We start from the raw sequence: 26,412 nt of genomic DNA on the forward strand, positions 1-26,412 counted from the left end.
CAATAATTGGGTTGGGTGATGAAATCATCCTCAAATACCTGAAGGAAGTGGGTCTAGTAGTGTGTCATCCTCGTGCCATGTGGAGAGAGAGAGAGAGAGAGAGAGAGAGAGAGAGATGCTCCCCTACAATAACTAATTTGATTTGCAAGTTGCTTTTGCAACACCATCTTTCGTATGGTCACCTACCCACCCACCCATCGACACACACACACACACACATACAGAGGTTTGTTCAAAAAAGAGAAAAATGGTTGAGTTTCGGCTGTCTTGAATTCAACACTCCAGCCCTTTGGATTCCTTGCATAGATATGCGCAAAGGAAGGGAAGGTGATCACCTTGTGGGATTGTAGATAAACTTGTTCAATCTCGATGATTGGAATTAACCCTTTCTCTTCTAAGCCAACTCATTCAACGTAGAATGCTTTTGCAGTTTTTGCGGACTTCTTGGATTATGGGATTCTTAAGGCATTAGCAGAGAAAGTTCAAGCGAGGCTTGAATAGCCTTGTTCATGAATTTTTGGATTTTAGATATGTGGATTGCCACTTGGAATGTTCATGGATTTTTTTCCACAATAAGCAGCATGATATGTGGCGTATTTTGCACGAGAACAATCGGGATGTATTATATGCTGTTGTCACAATGATGCTCGTTGTATTTTGGATTGTCATGGTTTCCGTCTCTTTTATGCTAGTAGTAAGACAATCAAGTGTCTTTATGGTGGTACATGAGAAATTCCGGTCGTTGCTTATTAAGAATGATGTTAATCGATGCTTTCTAGTGGTTGAAATTGTTTTTGAAGGGTAGGTTTATCGCTTGTTGGCCTCTATGTACCTAATAACTCATTGCATCATCATGCCTTGTTGATTTGCCTTCATGATTCTCTTGTCTCTAGGTAGGTTGGGTTTGCTTATGGGAGATTTCAACATGTGTATTGACTCTTCCCAATCTACTTCGAAGCACTCGTTGATGGATACCCTCGAGATCTAGGTTTGAAATGCTTTTATGATGGACATTCTCAAATAGGATCTTTGATTATGGCTTTCTTTATTGGCTTGGGGTTTACATTTCATTTGGCCCAATATTTGGCTATGTGGTCCCGATGGGACCGCATCTATGTTATGTGTGAGAATTCCTTTTTACTAGAAGTTTTGGAAATGCTAGTGTTGTTGAGATGGCAAGCTCAACACGTGCGGATATTGATGATGGATTGCTTGGCTAGATGAGTCCGCATGTCTATACTTAGCACGTTGGTGGCCATTATGATACTCACATGGCCACTGACTTATCACTTTTTCTATTTAGTTTGTTACACCTACCTACAGGTGGCAAAGATATAACGCTAATCGATTACTATAGTCGGTTATGCAGTGTTTGACTTAGAAGGCTACTTTTCTTTATGTTGTATCTTATCTATACTTTGTGTACATTGTATAGTGTGTGAAAGAAGAAGAAACCAACAAGAAAACGTTTTGGCCTCCATTTCTCTTATTGTGTTTTTGAGTGAGCTTCCTCTTGTGTATACAGTGTGTGTTTGGTGCAGCAGCTCAAGCACATCCTTCCATCACACGATTTTTGATATGAGATCAGAGCCGCGCCACTGAGAGAGGCTGATTTTGAAGGCTGAAGTGAAGGAGAAGAAGCAAGGTTCGAGCAAGTAAGCAACGGGTAAGAAGCTCTCTCATTCTTCCACTCTTTCTCTTGGATAGTGCTTGTGGAGGCACCGGAAGCAGGGTCGAGCAAAAATCTCAGATTGCTATGAGATTTGGTGTGCGCGTAGATCACTGTATATTCTACAGATTAGCCCTTTAGGGCTAGCCCGCAATTATTTTGGGTGTCTAAGGCCGTTTCAGGCCCCTTTTTAAAGCCACAAGGTTGCGGACAGCAATTTCAGGGTATATTGTGATTTTTGTTGTATTGACTGAAAGTGGGTGTGTAGGTTATAGATTGCGAATCTGTAATTTTTGAGGTGTTTACAGGAAGCAAACATAAGTTTTATCTGCAAATAGGTTGCAGATTACATGTACTATTGAGCAATCAGTAAAAAAGGTTGCTTGGTGTATTGCTGTGCACATGTTGTAAAAGTTTGCAGAAGACTAGCTTGTTGTGTTGTATCCTTGTTTGTGATAATGACAGAGAACAATGGAAATCCCATTATTGAGAAGCTTGACAAGAACAACTACCTTTCATGGAAGTTTCGTGTGATGAATTTCCTCATTGGAAAGCGCCTTTATGAGTTTGTTTCAGGTGAAGAAAATGAGTCAGAGCTGGGTATCCCTCTGACTGCAGATGAGTTAAAAGCATGGAAAGAGTGGAATACGAAAGACAAAAAGGTGAGGTACTGGCTATCTGCAGTCATTGATAATACTATGTTGGGACATATCAGGAATGCAAAAACTTCACATGCAGCTTGGACAATTTTTGAGAGCATGCTTTCAATAAATACAGAGGCATGAAAGATTCAACTCAAGCAAGAGTTGAATGCCTTAAAGAAAGCGAAAATGTCTGTCAATGAGTATATGTTGAAGGTGAGGAGTATTGCAGATGCTTTAGCAGCGATTGATACAATGCCGGATGATGATGATTTGGTTTCATCCACTATAAGTGGCCTTAACAATGAGAAGGTGTGGAAATCATTTGTTACTTCAGTATATGTACGGAAGCCATTTTCAGATTTTGATGAGCTGATCTCTCTCATGATTATTGAAGATATCAATATATAGGGTGATTCGTCTGAAAGAAATGGTGAACATGTCCAAGCATTTTACTCGAGTTCAAGAAGGGAACGTGGTAGATCCTCTTCGAGAGATTGTGGTATGGGGCGTGCTGGCGATAACCAGCAAAACAGATTCAATTAACAGTTTGGTGAAATGTAGGTTTTTGAAGGCAGAGGAAACTTTAGAGGTAGGGAGAGCTCTAGAGGAAGAGGTGGATGGCAGAACAGAGGCTCTGGAAATTCTGCTATTGTTTGCCATTATTGTGGCAAAACAAGATATATTGCAATCAATTGTTATGCTAAGAAGGATGATATTCGCAGTGGTAAATTGCAGCAAGGAAACTATGTATCGTCTTCACGACAGAATGAAGATAAAAATGAGCATGCGTTTGTTATGCAGCATATGATAAATGCAGTTACAGGAAAGGGGACACATGATGATATATGGTATGTTGATTCAAGTGCATCTAATGATATGACTAGTCATGTTGAATGGTTTGGAGAGATGCATGATTTACAAAACGGAGGTTATGTGCAGATGGGTGATGATTCGTATCACCCAATTTTACACATTGGAAAGGTTCCCTTGTCCTTGTATGATGACTAGATAAAGAGTTTGACAGATGTATTACATGTGCCATCAATTACAAAGAATCTAGTGTCTATTGGCCAAATGGTAGAGCAGGGGTTGTAGGTCCGATTCAATGCAAAAGGTTGTTTTGTAGAAGACTTTAATGATAAGTGCAGGTTGGTCGCAAAAGGAAGTAGAGTTGGTCGAATGTTCACTTTAGATGTTGAAATTCCTACAATGGATGCTGCTATGCATGCTAAAGGAAAATGAGTAGTTGCAGATATTGAAATATGGCATAAACGTATTAGACATGCAAATGTGCAAATGTTGAAATTAATGCAGTCCAGAGGATTGGTTACAGGGTTGCCTTCTTTTAGAGTTATAGAATTGCATAAAGTTTGTGAAGCATGCTAGTTTGATAAGGAGGCAAGACAACCCTTCTCGTATGATAGAGGTGAGTAGAAATATACTTGATGTAGTACATATAGATGTTTGGGTGCCTAAATAGAATGTATCTCTTGGTGGTATCAAATACTTTGTCACATTTATTGATGACTATTCAAGGAAGCTATGGGTATATTTCATGAAGGAAAAGAGTGATGTGTTTGAGCACTTCAAATCTTTTAAGGCAGCTATTGAAACAGAAACATGCTTAAAAGTGAAGTGCTTGAGATCAGATGGAGAGTTAGAGTACGTCTCTAATGAGTTCAGTGGCTTCTTGAGGACTCATGGGATAAAGAGGCAATTTACTTGCAGATATACCCCATAGCAAAATGGTGTTGCAGAAAGAAGAAACATGCATATTGCTGAAGTTGCACGGGCATTAATGACTGAAAAGAATATGCCCAAACATTTTTGGTCTGAGGTTGTCCATACTACTGTCTACATTATGAACAGAGCTCCCACAGCTACAGTTCATGGGATGACTCGTGAAGAATGCTTTACTGGCAAGAAGCGTAATGTATTGCACTTGAAGGTATTTGGCAGTGTTGCATACGTTTATGTGTCAGATGAGCTACGGAAGAAGCTTGATCCAAAGGCAGAAAAATATGTTTTTATTGGATACTCTTTAGAGCAGAAAGGGTATCGCTGTTATAACCTTGTCATAGGTGAGTTCAGAGTGAGCAGGGATGTTAACTTTGATGAGATGGGAGGTTGGTATACACCTACTGGTGATGTTTTGGATGATGATAATGATCAAGACAGCTATGTGCAGAAAGATAAACAAGAATCACGGAGTCTTAGTGGACCAGAAACATCATTTGGTACTACACCTACAGTGAGTTCTTGGTCTGGGAGACTAAGGAGTAGCCCCACATCTTTAGGTGGATCTTTAAGTGTTGCAGGGAAGGACAAAGGAAAAAAGAAAGTGCTAGATGGTAATGATGCATCTATCAGTCATTTGGGATTTGATGGAGATTCTAGTGGTTCGGAGAGTTTGGATGATATGCTTGGTATTCCTTGAGTCAGGATACCACGTGTACAGAGAGCTCATAGTAATATAAAAGCTCCATTGAGTGATCTGGTGGTACGCAGATCTAGTAGGGCCAAATAGCCTGTTAAAAGATTTGGTTTTGAAGGTTATGCAGCTCACCATTATGCTTATATGGTGAAACTAGTTGAAGATGTTGAGCCGACTTGTTTTGAGGGTGTTGTTGGTCATGCTCATTGGGATGTAACAATGGATGAGGAGATGGCTGCATTTGAAGCCAATAAGCTTTGGAATTCGGTACCCTTATCTAAGGGTTAGAAAGCTATTAGCTGTAAGTGGGTTTACAAAGTCAAGCATAATGCAGACGGTTCAGTTAGCAGGTATAAGGCTAGGCTGGTTGCAAAGGCTATGCTCAAACATATGGCATAGATTATGAAGAGACATTCAGCCTAGTTGCTAGGATGGCAAGTGTTAGGTGTGTGATTGCCTTGTAGCCAAAGGTTGGAGTTTACAGCAAATGAATGTTAAGAATGCCTTCTTGCATGGTGAATTGCAAGAAGAAGTGTATATGGAGCAGCCAGCAGGTTATGAGGATTTAGAGCATCCCACATATGTGTGTAGATTAAAGAAGACGCTCTATGGGCTGAAGCAAGTACCTAGAGCATGGTCTGACAAGATTGGAGAGTATCTTGTTAATATTGAATTTTGTATTTCTGATGCTGATCACTCACTTTATGTGAGAAAGGGAGATGCAAATTTAGTTATCAGTCATCTATATGGATGACTTGATTATTATAGGTAACAGTGACAATGAGATTGTTGAAGTTAAGGACTTCTTGAAGAAGAAGTTTGAGATGAAAGATTTGGGTGAGCTGAGATACTTTCTTGGTATTGAGGTGATCGGATGTGATGATGGTATATGGTTGTCCCAAAGGCAGTATGGCTTGGATATGTTATCCAAGTATGGTATGACAACATCTAAGCCTCTTTCAGTACCATTAGGGTAAAATGTGAAGTTGAGTGCTGACGTTGGGGATGAGATAGAAGTTTCTACTAGGTTCAGGAGGATAGTGGGAAGTTTGATTTACATGACTATCACAAGGCTAGACTTGAGCTATGCTGTTGGCCTGGTCAGTCAGTTTATGCAGATGCCTAGAAAGCCTCATTTGGATGCAGTTAGACGTATATTGAGGTATGTGAAGTCCGCTTTACATTATGGACTTTTTTATGAGGCAGGTAAGGACGTATAGGTCTTTGGATACACAGATGCAGATTGGGCTGGTAGCATATCAGACAGAAGATCTACAAGTGGATTCATGTTTTCCCTTGGTAGCAATTACATGGAGCAGTAAAAAGCAACCTACAATTGCTTTATCGAGTACAGAGGCTAAGTATAGAGGTACTGCTATGGCAGCATGTGAGGTGGTATGGTTGCAAAAGTTATTAGGTGATTTGGACGTGCAGGGAGATGGTCCAGTTGTCATTCATTGTGACAACATGAGCAGCATACAGCTACCTAGGAATCCAGTGTTCCATGTTAGGACAAAACACATTGAGGTACACTACCACTTTGTGAGAGAGAAGGTACTTGAAGGAGAGATTGACGTGGTATATGTCAACACACAGGATCAGATAACTGACATTTTCACAGAGTCATTGGGTGCAGAGAAGCTTCGAAACTTTCGAAGCTTACTTGGAGTTGCAGAGATAGAATTGAGCTTGAGGGGGAGTGTTGAGATGGCAAGCTCAACACGTGCGGACATTGATGATGGACCGCCTAGCTAGATGAGTCCGCACGTCTACACTTAGCACGTTGGTGGTCATTATGATACTCACATGGCCACTGACTTATCACTTATTATATTTAGTTTGCTACATCTACCTACAACTGGCAAAGATATAACGCCAGTCGATTAGTATAGTCGATTATGCATTGTTTGACTTAGAAGGCCACTTTCCTTTATGTTGTATCTTATTTATACTTTGTGTACATTGTATAGTGTGTGGAAGAAGAAGAAGAAACCAGTAAGAAAACGTTTTGGCCTCCATCTCTCTTCTTGTGTTCTTGAGTGAGCTTCCTCTTGTATATACAGTATGTGTTTGGCGTAGCAGCTCAAGCCTCTCCCCCCATCACACGATTCTTGACAAGTGTTGCAGCAATATGTCTTATTAGATCATTTTCCTTTGCAGCTTGATGTCATCAGACCACCTGTGGATGCTTTCGCAGGTCTCTTGGGTAAGCTGCTCCTACGGTTTTAACTCTTCATTTTAAAGTCATGTTGTCTTCAAGGGATACATGAGCTAGCTGCTTGAAAGGCTCATGTACAATTTTCCACTAGAAGATTTGGCCTCAGTTGAAATATTGCTTCTTAATGTGCAGACGATGTCAATGCAATAGGAAACTTATCATGCTTTGCTTACTAGGTAGCACTTGCATGCTGCGGAGGACATTCTAGCCTTGGTTCGCCTACAATTACTTGATTCTCCACATGATGCTTTTTTGGTCTCCTTATCGGCAGAGTTGGCTGAACTTATTTAATGTTTCCAGCTGCAATCTTATCAACAAGCTATACTCCGGGACTTGACTGAAGGTCTTTGGGACAGTTCTTGTTAGACTCATAAAATTTTTTGAGCTTTGTATGCATCCCCTGCATGGGAGAATATATTAAGGTTGCAGAATGCAGATGGTCACATGGTCACAAACCCTTGTCTATTGTATGTATGTATTGGGACCAGGGTGGTTTCATATGTTTAGTACGATATGATTCACGTGAACTAGTGCAGTCCAGAATATACACAAAATCTTCAAGAATAAAATACGTCATTTCGTATGTTCATTAAAAAATACATGTAAAATTATATGCATGTATGTATAAAAACACACATAAAATGTGCAACTTTAAGATAGATCAATCATCACAAAGTTTCATGAATTAGAGACTAGAGGTTAGAAAACAATTACAAGGCCATATAGGTCGAAAGAGTTGAAACTAGAGTCATGTATTGAGTGCTCCAAAAAGATTCATCAATGGCAAATGCTCATGAAAGGACTCAAAATGTATAATGAAAAATGGGCTAAGTACAAAATATCTAGACTCATGAGGACGACTCATCATCAGGCTCAAACACATCGGAAGGTGGAGAGCTGCCCTCACTAGAAGAGGCCTCAAATGGCTCACCAAAGTCACCATTACTTGTAACAATCCCATTATCATCATACTCAGGCTCCCTTATTGGAGCATCCTCTACAACAACTACACATGTAGTGGAGGAACTCCCAAGGCCTCACCTCACATAGGTCCTGATGGTTGGTGTGGGGCCGGTTCTAGTGCTTGCAACTCGGGCAACAACTCAATGTATCCTATGCGTGCGTGAGACTTGACAGTTAATCTTCTCCAGCTCCATATAGAGATCCTTGAAGATGGCCTCTGCTCCTCATTTTGCTCCTTGTTGACACTTTTCAAGGTAGGCCTACTTAACTTGATCTCGTCAACATTCACCTAATTCAAAGAAAATGATAATTTGCATATTTAGAATCTAACTCAGTATTTAGAATACATAATAAGTGGAATACAACTTGTTACTTCTAAGTTCTAACTTACCTGTCTAGCCATGGGCATCTCATGCATAGTTGGAAGCATATGCAAGTTAGAGCGACAATATATTACTCACTCTAACTACCATGTGATCAACTTGTTTCAAATCTTGGTGTGAATGAGAGAATATGCTGACCAGTTTTTCACACACACACACACACACACACACACACACACACACGTTGAACAATCCTACATTAGACAAAAAATTCAAATTCAATGATTACATAACAATTCAACTTTAGGTGACAACTTACAAGTGGATACTTACAACTTACTTGTGCAAGCACTCTAAGGGCAATCTTTTGGACAGTGGGTACTTCATATCCAAAAGATTCCCACAAAAAAAGACTTATTGGCCAAAGAGATCCTCTTCAAGCATAGAGTGTTGGCAAAAGCGGTTCCTCTTTGGTCACTATAAGTGATGATTTATTGTAAGAATGCTATGTGCTAGTCTTTATCCAATGCCTTCAGGAGATAGGCATCTCCATCGGCTTGCCAACTCTTGATCCATGAAAAAGAGTGGAGCTTTATAAGCAGGATGTAAGAGGGCAGTCAATCTGTGGATGGGTCTTCTCATCCACTTTCATATTTTCCCCACTAAGTAAAGGATGTTATCACACCTTGGTATGACATCCAATATGTCAACACTACATTAAAAGAAAACATTTGATTTAGTTATTCAAATTTGAAAATTAAAACTCTTTACTTTAAAATTAATTAAGCTATGCAAAAGCAAGTGTAGTTACCTTGGGTCCTCTGCATCTAGTACTTTGTATGTCTTGATCTTCTCAATGGCCTTTCCCATAAAGTGCACAAGAAGCCCCAAGGTGGCGCCCTTTATGTTAGTCATGCGTAGAACCCTATATAAGGAGGTAATAGCAATGACAAGCGCTTGTACATCATTCCAAAAGGCCTCTCTCAAGCAAAACTTCTGAATGGCTTTTTTCTTTCCTATGCTTGAGAGTGGCTCCTCTTGTAGCCATGCCTTGAATTCCTTTGAGACCATGGCTCGCTGTTTTTTTTTTTTTTTTTTGCATGTCATATAGTCGCTCTAGAAGCAACCACATAGTAGCAAAATGGGACTTGGAGGGCTTCTTTAACTCTATATCACTTTAGGTGTGGTAGATAGCCAAGCCCTTTACTTTCTTGGTAATGAAATCTACTATGAGACAAGCATCCCCAACAATCTTCCTCACTCATTCCAATAACCTTATGTCTCCATGAGGAGATCAATGCAATGGGTGGCACGTGTAGTCCATACAATGGACGGGAACTCTGCTTCAAGTAAGCGGCCTATTCTTCGATAATTAGAAGCATTGTCGTTGACCACTTGCACCACGTTGGACACACCAACCTACATGGCATAAGTGAAAGATGAGATATGTTTGAGTTATGATGGAATCATGGATCATGGAGATAGAGATTTATGAGTCATGATGAAGAATGAAGAGGTAGATGTTTACGAAGAGTTCAAATAAAGTTTGAACTATGATTTATGAATATTGAAACATAAAATGAGTAACAAATCATTGAATCATAAATAAAAAAAGATGACCTAAATGATAGCTTGGCGAATATGTGAGTATATGAATGTGCTTGTAGTTCTTTGTTCTCTTTGTCTTGCATCCACGGCCCATAAGAAGAATGTGCCAAGAGGTGAAGAAACAAGGATGTTGATGATGCTTTGTTTCTTTCGATCGCTCCATCTATCAAAAAGTATTATACAACCATACTTTACCTATTCGGCACGCATGGGCTTGAGAGATTTATTGATTCTTTCTCTCTCTCTCTCTCTCTCTCTCTCTCTCTCTCTCTCTGTCCTCATCAAGCTTCTTGGTTTGTATGTCATTGTAGGTGACACTATACCATCCCTTGCATGGACCAACCATGGCAATGGCTTTGACCATTCTCTTTCACTTATCCACTTGAAGCAAGTGGAATGGGAGATTGCACTCAATGATACTGTGTGCAATCTCTATCTCCACATTCCTTTGCCTCTCTTTGAGGAAAGACAAAGGATTGGAAATACCACCCATAGCTTCATGTAGTGAGACTTGCCTACATGACCTTTTGCTTTCAATGGTGGTAGTGGAGCTTGAGGCCGTTGAGGTGCATGGGCTAGGAGGTGTAGAAGAAGGTGTTTCAGAAGCATCCACTTCCATGTCGGGGGGAACCATCTACTCTTGAGCTTTTGCCATGCTCGATGACGCATGGACACTTTGACGGGAGAGGGGAGAGTACTTCTTCATGATCTCATCCGCTACGGATTGAGGGATGGAAGAACATGGGCTGCATTGACCATCCACCTTGGTCAAGTGGACGATGAGCCTCCTGATGCTACTAGTCATTGTCTTTCCACAAAACTTGCAAGTCCAACGATAGCAATTTGCATTGCCAAGGCCTTCATAAGATTTGTGGTATAGAGACCAAAAGCTTCATGAAGAGGCTTTGGCATTGTGGATAGGGAGAGGGAGAGGAAGAGGGAGATGGATGAAATGAAGAGAGAAGGAGAGAGAGGGAAAGAGATAGGGAAAGGAGAGGAAGAGGAGGTGAGGAAAGGGATAGGGATAGGAGAGGGGGAGAAGGAGAGGAAGAGGAGAGGAAGAGAAGGTGAGGGATAGGAATAGAGAAAGGGAGAGCAAGAGGAAGAGGGATAGGGATAGGAGAGGGGGAGAAGACTCAAGAGGAGGAGAAGATATTGTAGATGCTTCAAGCTTGAGCTTAAGGGGGGAAGATTGAAGGAGGTGGTTGATTTTTGGGTGAAGAGGTGACAAGGGGTGGGGGGTGGCCCTTTATAGTGGGCTGAGGTGAGAGAGAGGAGAGGAGAGAAGTTAGAAAGAGAAGTCAACTTCAGCCAACATTCATTAAAAATGGTTAGAAAATTGAATTTGTGTGTTGTTTAGGCTTTGCAGTGGTCAGATCCACTGGGGTAAGTACTAGGAACTCACACTTTATTGCATGGAACCGTACGTAACGTTCGTACGGTACCGTGCGGTACGGAATTTTCCGCGCACGCACGGAATGCAACCCTAATTGGGACTATGTGAATCTTTTGGGTTCATAGCAAGCATGTTCTCCTTAGGTTGCTCACACCTATGCAATCTTTTTTGCCTTGGTTAGACATCGGGTTCCCTAGGATATGCAAGACACCTTGGAGGTTGATATTTGTGACGATGAAGTTATTGAAGTTTTGTTGCATTTGTCTAATGATAAAAGCCTTGGTTGGGATGGTATTACCAATGAATTCTTTGGAAGCTATGTGTCTCTTTTGGCAAAACCATTGGCAGCCATGTGTTAGTAGGTCTCGGTTTCTGGCAACATGCCTTTATTGTGGAAAGAAGGGGTTGTTAAGTTGATCCCTAAAGTTCTCTTCTCTTTGAAACTTACATATTGGAGACAGATTTCCTTGACGGGCACACTATATATGAGATCTTTGCGAAAGTATTGGCAAATTGTCTTCATAAACACCTACTTGGTTTGGTGCATCCTCATTAATATGGTTTTATTAAGGATAGAAACATTTGACACAATATCTTGAATGTGCAGATGGCCATAGATTATGTATGACTCACCCAATAGGATGTTGTTCTAGTGTAGTTAGATTTTGAGAAGGCCTCCAATTTGTCGGAATGGTCATTTCTTGCGGATCTCATGCAAGCCATGGGTTTTGGGCCTCATATATCTAGGTTGATCTATACCATCAATACAAGTGCTACTTCTTGTGTTATGCTAAATGGCAGAGTCATTGAGTCCTTTTCCCTAGCACGCTCAATTCAATAGGGCTTTCCTCTGAGCCCAGTCCTTTTTGCACTTGCTACTTACCCCATTCTTTCTATGTTATCATATCTCGATGATACAGGACAGCTGGGTGGCCTCTCACTCCCTTTGCGCCAACATTTTACTGGCCAGGTGCTCGCTAATGATACATTCATGCTTGTGAACGTAGATGCTTCTAACCTTTGCAAAGCTTTCGCTATATTGGCAATTGTTTGGACATATGTTGAATCTCCACATTAATGTTGTTGAATCCTCATTGCTTGTATTGGCTCAAATATGCTAGATTTGGGGTGGTATGGTTTGGTTGGTCTCAGCACGGAGACATTGTGAGGCATCTTGGGTATCCCTTGGGTGTTGATATGCAGGATATCACAAAAATTGGAAGCCAAGCTTGTTTATTGGAGGTCTCAAGCTTGGCCATTTCATGTGTTCCTTAAAGTGGCATAGACCGTTATGCTCCCCATGCTCACTTATTTTTTGCCATTGCTTCCTTAGACTAATGCTGCCTTGAATGATCTCACTGGACACTTTTGTGTCATGCTGTGGAAGAAAGATTTTGTGTGTATTGGTATATCTTGGATATCTTGGAGCCATGTTTATACATCGAAATCCGTGGGGTCGGGGTTGTTTTGATGTCCAAACCATAGTAGCTAAAAAACATGTTTCTTTCAGTTTGAAACTTCCGAAACGATTCATAAAGTATGAAATGTTATTGAGAGTAAAAAACGTGGTTTTCTCTTTTTTCTGTTGCTGAGTTGGAACTCAAAACATGGTTTTTTTGACAAAAATTGTTGGGCAATATTAAACATCATGATGATGATGTGCAATGACTTGTGAGGGCTTAAGATTTTGGATGAGAGACTAATTTTTTTGTGATTTTGTTTAGTTATTGGACTTTGTAAATATAGTATCTATTTTTGTCTCGAGAGTTGATTATTATACGACTTTAGTCTCATTTATGAGTTGTTTATGATATATTATGATTTATTCTTGATTTTGACTTTTTGCCAGTTTGTTTTGAAATGAGAATCATGATGTTGCAACTTAACTCAGTAGTCCAAATTGTAGATAGGCTATTTACATGTTTATTTCAATTTTCTTTTTATGATATATATGAATCATAATGTTTGAGTTCTAAACCATAGTATAGCTTGTCTGGAGACTAACTTTGACATAAGTGTTAAGTCAATAATGGATTATGGATGTGTAACGTACTATTCTCAATTGACTCTATTATCACTCAAGCTCAATTGGCCATACTTTGTTTAAGAGAGAGTTCCGTAGAGGTTTAGAACCTCTCTCCCTAGTCAAAACTATTAAAAGTTCCTATATAAAAAAACCCACATTTCTTATTTTACCCCCTCTTGAAAGAAACTTAGGAAACACGCTTCTAATGTTTCGTTTTTAAATGTTTCTGACCTTTTTGGCTGCTATGGTCCAGACTCATATGGCAGCCCTTTGCTGGTCTCTTTTTCAGGCAATGCATGATGGCCAACAACCTTGGATGGTTATTTCCCATTTTTTTCTTGAGGATTGGGGTCTTTGGTATGCTAATATGGAGATTCAGAGTTCATGGTGGCATGTGTTTAATGCTGAGGTTTAGTTCTCTACATTTGCGTTAGTTCTCAACCATTTGGTGTGCTCATGAAAAATGGTGCTTTTGCAAGGTCCAATGGCATCCGACAGAGGACAAATTGGTTGCTTCATTGCAAATGGAGATTCTAGCGGTGCCTTGTTTGCTTTCTTGGTAGAACAAATCAGAGGAGAGACCTAAGTTTAATCTCATGGCTTGCCTTAGATTCTTCTCGGTGGCTGATGCCACTCTCTTGCCTTGAGGCACCTTGATGTCTTTTTGCACCAACCGATGGGTCTTTTGGGTCCCTCGTGGCTACCTGATCTTTGGGGGTCAGCCTCATAGGCTAGAGCAGCACAAGGGCTATGGAAGCCTAGTATAGCGGGATATGCTTGGACCAAATGGCTCTGGCTTGTTCCTTGGTGGGCGCAGTTGAACTCTTCAGAATGTTCATAGGTACTAATTCTTGGTAAAGCATCTTTGTACATTTCCACTTGTGTTTTTTTACTTTCCTTAGCATTTGCTTTTGTTAGTGATGAGGGCACTATTTGGGAAGCATCCTATCTGCCTGCACTTGATGTATGTTTCAATCGTGCTGATTAGGAATTGGGTTTGGTGTGATTTACTCTGTTTGCTAATGTTTGTAGGCCAAATTCGGGTGAGTTCATTGGGGTCTTGTCATATTGCAATTTACTTGTACAGCCAGGCTGCCCTTATCCCCATGGTTTTGACCATGTATATTGATGAAATATTTGAGTATATAGAGGCCCACGTGAAGGACTTGTAGGGTTCTTGATACCACTCTTACTGTATGTTAATGACATTGTCCTCAAATCTCATTTATCAGAGGGCTTGCAGCACCATCTGTATGCCTCGTGAGCATTTTGTGAGAGCAAGGATCCAACAATGAACCTTGGTAAAAAGGTCTCGGCTACTGATAACTCTCTGAAGGGATTAGCCAATTAGTGATACAGTTTACCAACAGAGGAGAGCCAGTAGAGGGTGTCACCTCCTATGCCTTTTTTATATCACTTGCAGAGGGCAGAGGCCCCCATCTCAATTTGAGGTTGATAGTTAATTGAAAAACCTTTTGCTTTCATAGATATATCAGAGACAAGAGACTAGTAGGACCCAGAGGAGGTCAGTTGATCCTGCAGTCTATTTTAGAGGGGGCTCCTGAGGATTGGAGGACAGAGTTGGACACTTCATAGACATGGATGCTGTTGCTCTACAAAGGTAATATCCCAAAATTATTAGTAGCTGTTGGCAGATAGGGATTCTTCTACTCCACAGTCAGAGATGATGGCAGAGTTACAAGAAAGGAGGCAGATTTGAGACTGTACAGGCTGTCCTTGTCAGAGTAGTTGTAGAAAATTGAAATTAAAAGTGGTACATTGATCCAGAACTAGCCATGTGCACTTCACTGAAATGAGGGTCATACATAAGCCACCAAACAAGGGTCATCCACAATCCACACTGCACCAAAATAGAGTGGATTGCAGAAACCGCCATAGTTGGGATTATGATTGCATTGTTACAGTTGGACAGCAAGATGTAGTGAGGCTATTGACAGAAGCTTCTTTCTACTTCAGAGATTCACCTGCGTGTGGACAGAGATCAAACACACTTAGGGGTTAATGAGAGACTGTCTGAAGATTCAAAGCATGATTAGATGAAGATACCTTCTTTGACATTTGGGACTAATGCATTTTCTCCTTAGGGATCTCTTGCATGGTTTGGCACTATAGGTCACCAGCTTGGCTTTTTTGTTAGTCCTTGTAGTAGATATTCTCCTAGCAGGCAGCTGGGCTGGTAGATCCTTATTTATTAAACATATATTCCATGTATTCAGAGTTTGATTGTGTTGTTTTTCTGACCTTTGTGGTGATTATTGCTGAGGGAGTTTTGTAAAATTTTATTTCCTGGAGAAAAAGTTTCAAAAGTCAAGCATGACCGTGGCTCTTTTGAAGCATATTTCATGAATGAGGTGATTGACCATAAAATTGTACAACTCTAATTGGCTCATCTTTGTCCCAAGGATCATTTTGTATCTCTAGCCAACTCTAGCTCAGAACTCATGTCCCCTCTGTCTGGGTTAAGTCTCATAATTTATTTTCTTTCAGGTAAATAACACCCTGCTGTTTCAATACACATTGTGGTCAAAGGATTATCAATGAAACTTCTAGATTTAGAGTGAATGAACTTGGATGTCTTTGTCAATCATGTAAATGCTGCCATATACAATCTAAAGTTGTCAGATTTGTCACATTTTATCAAAATAAGAACAGTGAAGGATGTGTACCCTATGCATGTTCAGCACATTTTATCAAAATGAGAACAGTGAAGGATGTGTACCCTATGCATGTTTAGGCTGTACAGATTTAAAGCTCTAGCCCTTTTTTTGAGTTTAAAATTTGGCTAGTAATAACATGCACGAAGAAAGGAGTGTTTGAGATCCACATCATGAAGTAGCTGGGTAGTTTCAAAGGCATGGGTTTGTATGTTTTATAGATAGAAATATGCCCAGATTTATCCCCAAGTGAGCAGGCATTGAATTAATGCGTGATGTAGAAGGGCGACTGTTTTACCAAAATGCTTCTGCGTTAACTACCCCATGGAGTGGTGTGATAGGACCATTAATGTGGTTGAAGGGTCATGAGCATCTAACCAGGGGCAGTTTTTGTGCAATCCTTTTACCAATGCATTGGTTTAGTTCATCCACCTTGCACATTATGTTGTTTATAATGTTAGGAACATGTGTTTGCATTGCCTATTCAGGGCCAATGTGTGTTACTGAGGTTACGATATTAATTACAACATGTTGGTAAATATTATGGTTTCCAGCACAGCTTTATTTGAAGAGTAATAGAGCTTTTCATTGTTCAACTTTCAGCTTGGAAAAGAATCCAGAGAAAAGATGAAAGCCAAAGTACATCATGGGATGTTTCTTGTACAAGAACGACAAGCCAAGGTGTGTGGAAGTTGGCATGTGTGTTCTATCCAAACCAGGAATTGACTTGTTATGCTTTTTTTTTTTTCTCTTCCTTTTTCTGGTATTTGTTCTCCTGCATTTAGAGCTGGAAGGTGTGTATTTGCATTTCGTATCAAAAATGTAATTATAAGATGTGTTGGTCTAGTTGCATATTATAGGATTGGTTTCTTATTAGTTATCGGTAGGGTATGTGCCTTATGTTGTCTTTCTGCAGCCCAACCTACTTGTCCACATTCAATCTCGGCTAGACTACTTCATACACATTGAGCATGCTGTCATTTACTTTCACAGATATTACTCTCGATTAAAATAGATCAGCCAGGTACACAAATGATTCTTTCTGCATGAACAGCCAGTTACAAAGTCAATTCTTCCTGCAGATTCGCTCCAAAGCACCACGATACTCTTTCAACTTCAACCCCAAAATTTTTGATGATGAGTGTGAAGCATTGCAACAAGAGTATGAGCAGGACACAGAAGAGAGTCAACCTGCAGCCTTAAAGATCTACAAGAATATTCAAGCTGAAGTACTTGAAACAGCTGAACAACTCAAAAATATCAAGAAAGCAGCTTTAAAAGTAGCAGGTATTGAAGAGAAACAAGAAGATGGAATCGACAAACTGATTTCGCCTCAAGATAATGATGACAGTTCTAACAGTGGAATAGTTTCTAATTCAACCATGCTTAGTGATATGATGAAGAGGAAAGCAGATTTATCAGCAACCCCATCTGTTCAGGATACCTGGGGACATCAGGTAGAGGAAGGAACAACTGCATGGATAAGAGGTCAGAATCAGCAGCTACCGGGGATGCAAAATCAGTCTTCTAATCAAGCATCCACAAGCTGGCAGCAAACACCAGTGCCAAAGGTAGGACCACCAACACAGGTCTTCATTCCTCAAACACCAGCAGCAAGGCTGTTCCCAGAGTCACAATGGTCTATAGGAAGGCCATCACCAGAATCTTTTGTGCCACCTCAACCTCGACAACCTCTTGCAGGACCACCAAGAGAAACTTTTGCACCTAGATTTCCAGGCTCTATGCCAGAGACTAGCACAAGGCCCATGCAACAGGCCCCAATGGCATGGCCACCAGTGGGACAGAATTTAGTACCACGAGGCTTCCAGCAGCAAATGGGCTCGATGCCTCTACCACCTGGGCCTCCTGCATCAGTGATTCGGCCTCCAATGCAAATGATGCCTTCTGCAGATGGATCAGGGCCTCCACGAAGGGTGCCTATGTCACAACCCATGCAGTCATCACAAGGGTTCGCCCCTTTCCCACAAGCTATGGGATGCCCAGAAGCAGGGATATTTCCACAAGCATTGGGTATGTCAGATGGAGGACAGCCCTCATCCATTCAAGGCATCGGTGCAAATTGGCCAGCTGGGTTTCCCACACAAGGAATGATGTTGGCCAGCCGGCAGTCTGCATTACCCTCATCACCAGGCCAAATGCCAGGCAACTTGCCTCCTGGTATGATGGCACGAAATCCACAGACTTTTTCTCCCCAAAGAATGCCAGGCAACTTGCGTCCTGGTATGATGGCACCTAATCCGCAGACTCTTTCTCCCCAAAGAATGCCAGGCAACTTGCCTCCTGGTACGATTGCCCCAACTCCACAGACTTTTCCTCCTCAACAAGTGAACCCAGGTATCAGACCAACAATGCCAATGAGACCACAGGTGCAAACAGCCCCAATGCAACAGACTTTTGCAAGGCCATTCACAGGTGCGCAGCCTCCCACAGCTTTACCACAACAAAATTTTGCAAGACCCCCATTTGTTAACACTCAATGCCGACCAGCGTGAGGCAATTATCTTGCAGCTATTTCTTAAGAACCTCTTTTTTCCATGAACAAGCATCAAGGAACGGTCCTGCTCAGGTTTTGATGCATGAATTGCTTGTTAATTTAAGTGGTCATTTCAGAATCGACTATTTGTAGGCCATAAAAGTCCTGCATAACTTGGCATGTTTTTTCAAGTTCTTTTATCCCACTTCCTGTGGCAGCTGCCTCAGAAAATTTGTCCATCCTTCCCTGTTTGCTATTAAATGTGGAGGACATGAGAATATCATGAGGTGCAAAGTACTCAATACCCTTCGTGAAGTGTGTGAGAGGAATTGGTAGAAGTCCAGTCATTAAGAAAACGTGCAATAACTACACCTTAGCAAACTGAAATTGCAATGCCAATTAAGAGCTAACCATGAGTTGAAGTATGTTAGATGCTGAAGTATTCAGTAAGTGCCAAACTTGAGGCAAAATTTTCTGTTTTGAGTGGAAGTAAATGAGTGCTTACAAGTAGAATTAGAAAATAGAGTCTCATGTTATGCGCACGCTAGTTGAACTATAAATTTGTAGCTCTTAACCAGTGATAACCTTAAGCTTATCATAAGGCACACCTTTCTATTTGTACAGATAAACAAGGGTGCATTAGTGTGTGGGCATTTGGATTCTTTCCTAAATGTGGGCAAGAATTATTGAGCAATTGAAATGTAGTAGGTTTTTCTAGTAATGAACACATCCCACAAAGACTTGTCATGAAGGACACATCAATCAAAGGGATTTCATAATTAATTTAATCAAGTTTTCGAATGAAACTTTGTGGGATGAGTTGCCATTGATTTTTAATGATTTACATCCACAAACCTTTTAAAGCATTGTAAATGATGGAGGAATAAAATGAGCAAACATCTAGGTTGATAAGTGCAATTAGTTAAATTAACGGTATTTTGTATGTAAATTCTCCAAATGCTTATTTTTGAATATTGCATTAGAGTTTAGTAAATAGACAATCACTTAAAATTACCATATTTTAAGCAACACAGAGTTTACAAAGCACATGGAATTTATTTTTTAATCAAGTCAAAAAGTTCAAATAGTTTACTTCGATGTTTCTATGCTCCAATTTAAACGTACTTTGACTATGATACTAATGCATACGATAATTGAATCTAGTGACTAAAATTATGTACATTATGAATCCTATCAATACTGCAGAATTGAAGTTGCTTTTAGCCATATCTAGGTAGATTGATGATGTGCCTTTTGAACGATGCATAAGATAAATAATTTTGAACGATGCATAAGATAAATAACCACTCACAAGTTTTTGAAGCTAATCATATTTACTCGGAAACTTGTATAGCTTGATATGTTGCCTTGATAAAAAGTATCTTACAAAACATAAAACATAAACTAAGCAGGTGACTTAGCCAAGTCTAAGATGTAATGGCTTTGAAATTTCAATATTTTTTTGCTTAAGAATTAACTTATAACTCCATAAAACCATAGGAATAACATTGAAAAACACATGAACATATTATGTGTAGCATGCTAAAGAGTTGGCACAAGTCTCTTTGTTGCGTTAGAATTATGGGGTAGGTGCCATTTCCTCGTATGCTTTCGAGATCTTCACTTTTCTTTACTGTTCAATAACATAAAGGTAGATGCAAGTAAAAACTCAAATTTAAAAGTATGTTCTAATTGGCAAAGATTGTACACTCTTGAAGATCACAATTGCCTTTACTGTAGTCAAGCTTGTGATCATGAGAATGGATCGAATGAGTAGGGTATATTACTTCTAGATACAAAATTGATTAGTTTTACCTTGAAAACTCTTTGAAGTAACATTTAATACTAGTAATGAATTATACTCACTAAATGAAAGAATCGTTAACTTTTGGAACACGTGGTTAAGGAAACATTCAAAGACCTTTTTTGTCCATAATTATGGCCATCAAGGTGTGCTAACATGGCCTAGTTCATGCAACAAGCCTCGATGGGCAAACACTAAGCAGAAGGTGGAAGTGCTGATATTGAGTTGAGGAGGAAGGTTGTTAAGGGAGAGGATGCTATGGACTTGGACTACCTGTTTGCCCCTATTGGTAAGCAATATAATCTTGACATGGTAGAGGTCAAGAGAAATCTTAGGCAAAATATCAAGGAGTTCTCTAAGCGCAGGAAGAAGGCTAGTGCAGAGAAGGGTGCTAAGTTATTTAGGGCACAAAGCCTCATTCTCTTCGTAGAAACTCAAGGGCAATGCATGGTTTGTTGCATGTGGGATCTACTTCTACTTCATGGGAAAAATCCCTAGTGAGAATGATTTTGCTAAATGGTTTATGCTCACCTATCATGGGAGGGCTTTGCTCTATTAATATAAGTTCGTGGGAAGAGGGTTCTATTTCACTCTTCTGGGGACCCAGTAGAAGAGATTGGATTATTGATTCAGCGATGGGATATGGAGGAAACTTCGTCTATGCTGTGCAATGGACCCATCACTTCAACCTTGAAGAATCTCTCCAACAAGATTGCATGGTGTGGGTCACCTGCCATGGGTTGCCGAATTGGATGGAGGATGAAGTTCGTCACCCGCTATCAACTTATTGGGTGAAGTACCAAAGTCCAACAATGGCATCATCTGAGTTGACATCCGAGCTAACAAGAAAGCTAGCATCTTATGAAAAAGGCTGGTAGGCAGGAGAAAGCCAGACTTATTGGCAGTCCAGTAAATCAAATTGCACAATAATGATGAATCCCAAATACTACTGAATGGTCATGTGACTATGATAGATGCTGAAGCAAGAGGAGAGGAGGGATCCCGTTGATTATCAGGGAAGAACTGAAACCCAAGTTGATTTGGAGGGGCAATGGAGTATCTGCTTTAGGTGTAAGCATAGAAATAGAGGAAATGGTGATTTAAGTAGTCTCTGTCTATGATTGTAACAGCTCGGCTAAGAGAGCCGAACAATGGGATATGCTTGGGCACATTATGGATTTGAAGAACACCATCTTGGTTGGTGATTGGAATATGGTCCTTGAGGAGAGAGATAGGTCTCATAAAAGTACCACTATGATCAAGGTTAAAAGGGAGAACTACACTAAACTGTGATGGAGCCAAGAACTTGTGGATGTTGCACATATAATGGGGGAAGGGAAGTATTGACATTCACCTGGCACAACAGACAAACTGGTCGTTCTTGGAGGGCTACTAGATTGGATAGGGCTTATGTCAACACGGGAGGTTGGTGGGTTGGATCCAAATCAACATTAAAGGCGTTGGTGAAAGTGGTGGATTCGGATCATTTTCCAATACAAATCATGCTTAAAATCACTTCATCCAAGGGTTTTATGGAGGGTCCCTACAGTTCATGTTCAACACTTCGTTCTTAGAAAATAAGAGATTTGTTAGGAACCTGCATGAGATGTGGAAAGCCTCTAATGAAAGACACGACAGACCCCTTTTTGAAAATAGAAGAGGCAATAAAGGTCACTGGGTTGGCAAAAAATCATGACAGAAGGACAAGGGAGTTTGATAGCGCTGTGAAGTTCAGAGCATGTGTGTTGGATATAACCAAACCCTTCGAATCAAGTTGCCATAGAATTGTTGTGACAAGTCGAGGCCTTTATGAAAAAAGAAGATTTGAGGAGGGTTGCGACCTTGCAAGTGCAACTCAGAGGTAAATATTTCATAGAAAAATATGCTTCTACATCCATGTTCTACAGGTCCCTGCAACAAAAGCGCAGCAGGGAACACATGGAACTAATTGAAGGCGATGAAGGCAAACAATACCTAGATAGTGCTTCCATTGTAAAGGTGTTTGTTAAACACCTGTCCAGTATTGTGGGATCCAAACCCAGAGTAGAGGTTGATCATGGCGACAAGATGCAGGTGTCCCTCAAGCCACTAACCAAAAAAATTAGGAAAGATGTAGCATTGATGTTGGCAAGGCCATTTTCTATGTGATAAACTGCAATATGTAATCAATAAGATTAAAAGACAAAGCCAAAGATCAGAAGTGGAGTGTTACAGATACAGAGGAAAGGGACATATCTCACCAAATGATCAAAACCCAAGAAGGTCCATGGACTACAAACCCTTATGCAATTGATACAAAGGAGAAGGCCACACTAAAAAGATTGTTCCAGTCTAGCTCTTGTGAAAGAAGCTACCACAATTGAAATTGATACAAAGGAGAAGGCCACACTAAAAAGATTGTTCCAATCTAGCTCTTGTGAAAGAAGCTACCACAATTGAAAACCAACAGAAGACCCAAAAACATGTCTCCAACTTGGTGGAATTGGAAGTTGACGCAATAACGTGTAATACGAAAAGAGAACCCACAGTTCCTAAAGGGAAAGTTCCTTCTGTCAAAATTGTGAAGTTCAATCTGCCAAAGGAGAAACATAACAATACGGAACAAAACAATGCAATATAGAGTAGTCTTGTGCCACAAAAGGATATTGAGACAATTACAGAGAGCAAAACCAGAGGTCCAATAGATAGAGGATGGAGAAGTACCCTTAGTGATAGAAGAAGTGTAGATGATGCCACTACTAAAAGAAAGAGAAAAGATAAAAGTGGGTGTTGCTCCATACCCTAGCTGATTGGAAAAGCCCATGGATCTTATAAAAAAGTATGACTTGGTCAAAGACCTAGACACCTTCAGATGTTGTCTCCCAGTTGTGTCAAAAGAAATTTAAAAGCATATTGAGAAGAAGATGTGGCCTAAGAATTGTTCCTACAGCTACCACTAAGTCTAATAAAGCCCCAAAGCCTATGAAAGAAGTGGGTGTGGCTAACACCTGTTTGGATCTTGGTATCCTAGAGATTGGTGTTTGGATTGAGGGATGTTTTATAGCGGATGCATTGATTATTGATAGAGGTTCATCAATGAATATAATGACGGATGTGACAATGAAAGGTCTAGGCTTACAACGTATGCATTCTACATGATGGCTTATTAGACTAGCAAACTAAAGCAAAATTAAGCCTTTGGACATTCTTCCATATGTGAAGACAACTCTCACAGGATGAGGCTATTGACTAACCTATTTGGTGGTAAAATCAAATTTCTATAGGGTCTCATACTCTTTGCGTTGGGAAGACCATGGCTTTTTAAAGTAAAAGCATGAATATATTGGTTCAAGGGAACCCTAACCTCAGGTAGAGGACCCAACAAGGTGGTAGTAAAGTTGTATGGTTCGCAAAAAGGTAATGGATCCACCTCTATCGAATTCTTAATCGACTCCTCCACCAAAGTTATAGACGGTACATTAGTAGACGAAGAAGCTGTCAAATAGACGTTTCCCAAGAAAATAGAGACACAGTCCTTGACAATAGGCATTGTAAGCCCACTTCTAAGAGAAACAAAGTCCTTGTCGATTAGGTGAATACCTACTGCGTGAACTAGGGATGACTTTTAAAATTACCTTTGACAATGAGATAGAGATATGGATGCACTGTTCATCCTGTTATATGGCGATAATAGAGCCAAAGACATAAACAGAGATAGAGACAGACACAAGAGCAGAGGCAGAGGGAGAAGTAGAAGCAGAGGATACCACAGAGAGTTTGTTTTTCTCATACAGAGTCCCTATAAAGGCCGAGACAGAGTCTGTCAAAGATGAGGATGAAAGTCAAGATGAAGATGATCAAAGTGATATGAAAGAATCTATACAGTTAGAGGAGAATACTAATGAGAATGAAGTTTTAGAAGTGGTTCAAGTTGAAGATCCCATGCTATTAGAAAGAATGACTCTAGTATCCTTTGGATTGGTTAATGAGCCATAGCATATGCAAAACCTCCATAAGAAATGGATTAAGCAGAATAAGCCCTCCTTTAGTAGTTACTCTTTGTTGCCCTAATTTTCTCTTCTCAAGAAATGATGATTATGATGCACCTTAACAATAAACACTAGTCTTGTAGCCCAAACAAAGCATAGATGGTTCCTCTTATGTGACGTTCTTGGAGGCATCCTCGGAAGATGAGTCCTTGAGTCAATAGATAAGTAACTCTCCCATAAAATTCAAAACAGTCATGATACTATTTCAACATTCCAAAGAGTTAGCTGAGTCCCCATAAGAAGAAGTCACTTTCAGTGGAGTATCAGATGAGAAGGCCACTCCCTTGAAGGAGTAAGATCTATATCCAAAAGTCATGGGACCTTCATTTGCGAAGTGGAATGTGAAAATAAATTAACTTTTGTGGATACAAATGAACTAAACGTCACCACTTAAAGGTGGGTATCAATATTCTAGAAGAGGAGCTATCAGTCTTTCATGACCTATTGAAGAAGACCTTAGACATGTTTGCATGGTCATATAAATATTTGAAGGGGATTGATCCCATGTTGTGTCAACATCACATTGATCTTGAGCATGATGCTAAAATTGTGAGGCAAAGACAGAGGCGTATGAATCCAAATTACTCAGTCTTGGTGAAAGCCAAATTATTGAAGCTCTTGAAAGCTGAGTTTATCTATCTAGTGGCCAATAGTGAATGGGTTTCGCCCATTGTGATAATATCCAATAAGAATGGAAAGTTGTGAATACTTGTGGACTTTCAAAAGCTAAACTCCAAGACAAGAATGATCATTTTTCTATTCCTTTTATAGATCAACTGTTGGACACAGTGGCAAGACATGAGCTCTATTCCCTCTTGGATAGATTCAATGGATATAACTAAGTCCAGATAGCAGAAGAAGATCAACCCAAGATATCATTTACAACATAATGGGAAACTTATGCTACAGAGTGATACCATTTGGGCCTTGTAACGCCCTTTCTATCTTTCAAAGAGTGATGATGGCCACATTTCAAAATCATTTGCATGATTTCATTGATGTATACTTGGATGTCATTTGTGTCTATAGCTTAATCCGTGAGCATTGGGGACAATTGGAGTAATGCTTTGATAGATGTCAAGAGCATTACCAATCTATTCCCTCTTGGATAGATTCAATGGATATAACCAAGTCCAGATAGCAAAAGAACATCAACCCAAGATATCATTTACAACATAATGGGAAACTTATGCTACAGAGTGATACCATTTGGGCCTTGTAACGCCCTTTCTATCTTTCAAAGAGTGATGATAGCCACATTTCAAAATCATTTTCATGATTTCATTGATGTTTACTTGGATGTCATTTGTGTCTGTAGCTTAATCCGTGAGCATTGGGGACAATTGGAGTAATGCTTTGATAGATGTCAAGAGCATAGGATCTCTCTCAACCCCGATAAATGTTTTTTTGGAGTCTCTGCTGTTGAGATATTGAGCTCCACTCGTGATATGCCAGGGTGACCGTTGTGCATTTATGTCACCGACTTGTCAGTTGCAGATGCGGTTGGTACACCGCCCATGAATACAGGTGTTGGCTTACACAACTAAGAAGAGGAAAACTGTTTTCAGCCTCCACCTGTGTGTGTATTCCCCCATTGTGCAAGCAAGAAAGCTATAAGTGAGACTCCTTCCTTCTCTCCCACAATCTTGACATGGTATCAGAGCCTTGTTCGTGGTAAGGAGCTCAAGAAAGCAAACCAAGTTCGCGGTATTCTGGTAAGAGGACCAGTGTTGCTTTCATTTTTCTGTTTTGGGAGCAAGTCTCTGCAGGTAGCACAACCGGAAAGTGCAAGAGTGTATTGTCTCAGGTTGAGATACCCTTCGCGGTGAAGCAAGAGGGCAGTATATGCTGCAGGAGAAGGCTTTAGCCCCTGGTGACCCTGTTTTTTTGATTTGAGGCCATTTCGGGGCCTGTTTTGGAGGTGGAAGTTTTCTACACGCACTCAGGAAAAGGCCCAGTTTTATGCTCTACGACCACTGTTCTACAGGTCGGTGAAAAGTTACTGTAGAAATTGCATCGTATGCCTGTGCACAGAGACATTGGGAGTTACAGAATTATCCTTGTTGCCTGTTGATGCAAAATCGTCACTAGGAAGTGACTGTGTGGTCAAATACCACTTTCATCAGTTTT

At 40.3% G+C, this 26,412-nt stretch overlaps 1 protein-coding gene across 2 annotated transcripts in view; it reads left to right on the forward strand.

The window, feature by feature from the left end:
• Positions 1-18,897, forward strand: part of LOC148026940 (uncharacterized) — a 148,049-nt gene extending 129,152 nt beyond the window's left edge. Inside the window, exons 8-9 of one of the 2 annotated variants that reach the window (XM_087691485.1) lie at positions 16,560-16,637; positions 17,039-18,897. In XM_087691485.1, coding sequence (XP_087547611.1) covers positions 16,560-16,637; positions 17,039-18,469 — 1,509 coding nt within the window. In that variant the 3' untranslated portion in view covers positions 18,470-18,897. The remainder of the gene's footprint in view (positions 1-16,559; positions 16,638-17,038) is intronic. The other variant, XM_087691487.1, reaches the window with a different exon arrangement.
• The last annotated feature ends 7,515 nt before the right edge of the window (positions 18,898-26,412 follow it).

Source organism: Lygodium microphyllum, chromosome 13 (genome assembly GCF_053477565.2).
Source record: "Lygodium microphyllum isolate KBCC chromosome 13, Lygodium_microphyllum_v1.1.10, whole genome shotgun sequence".
NCBI lineage: Eukaryota > Viridiplantae > Streptophyta > Polypodiopsida > Schizaeales > Lygodiaceae > Lygodium > Lygodium microphyllum.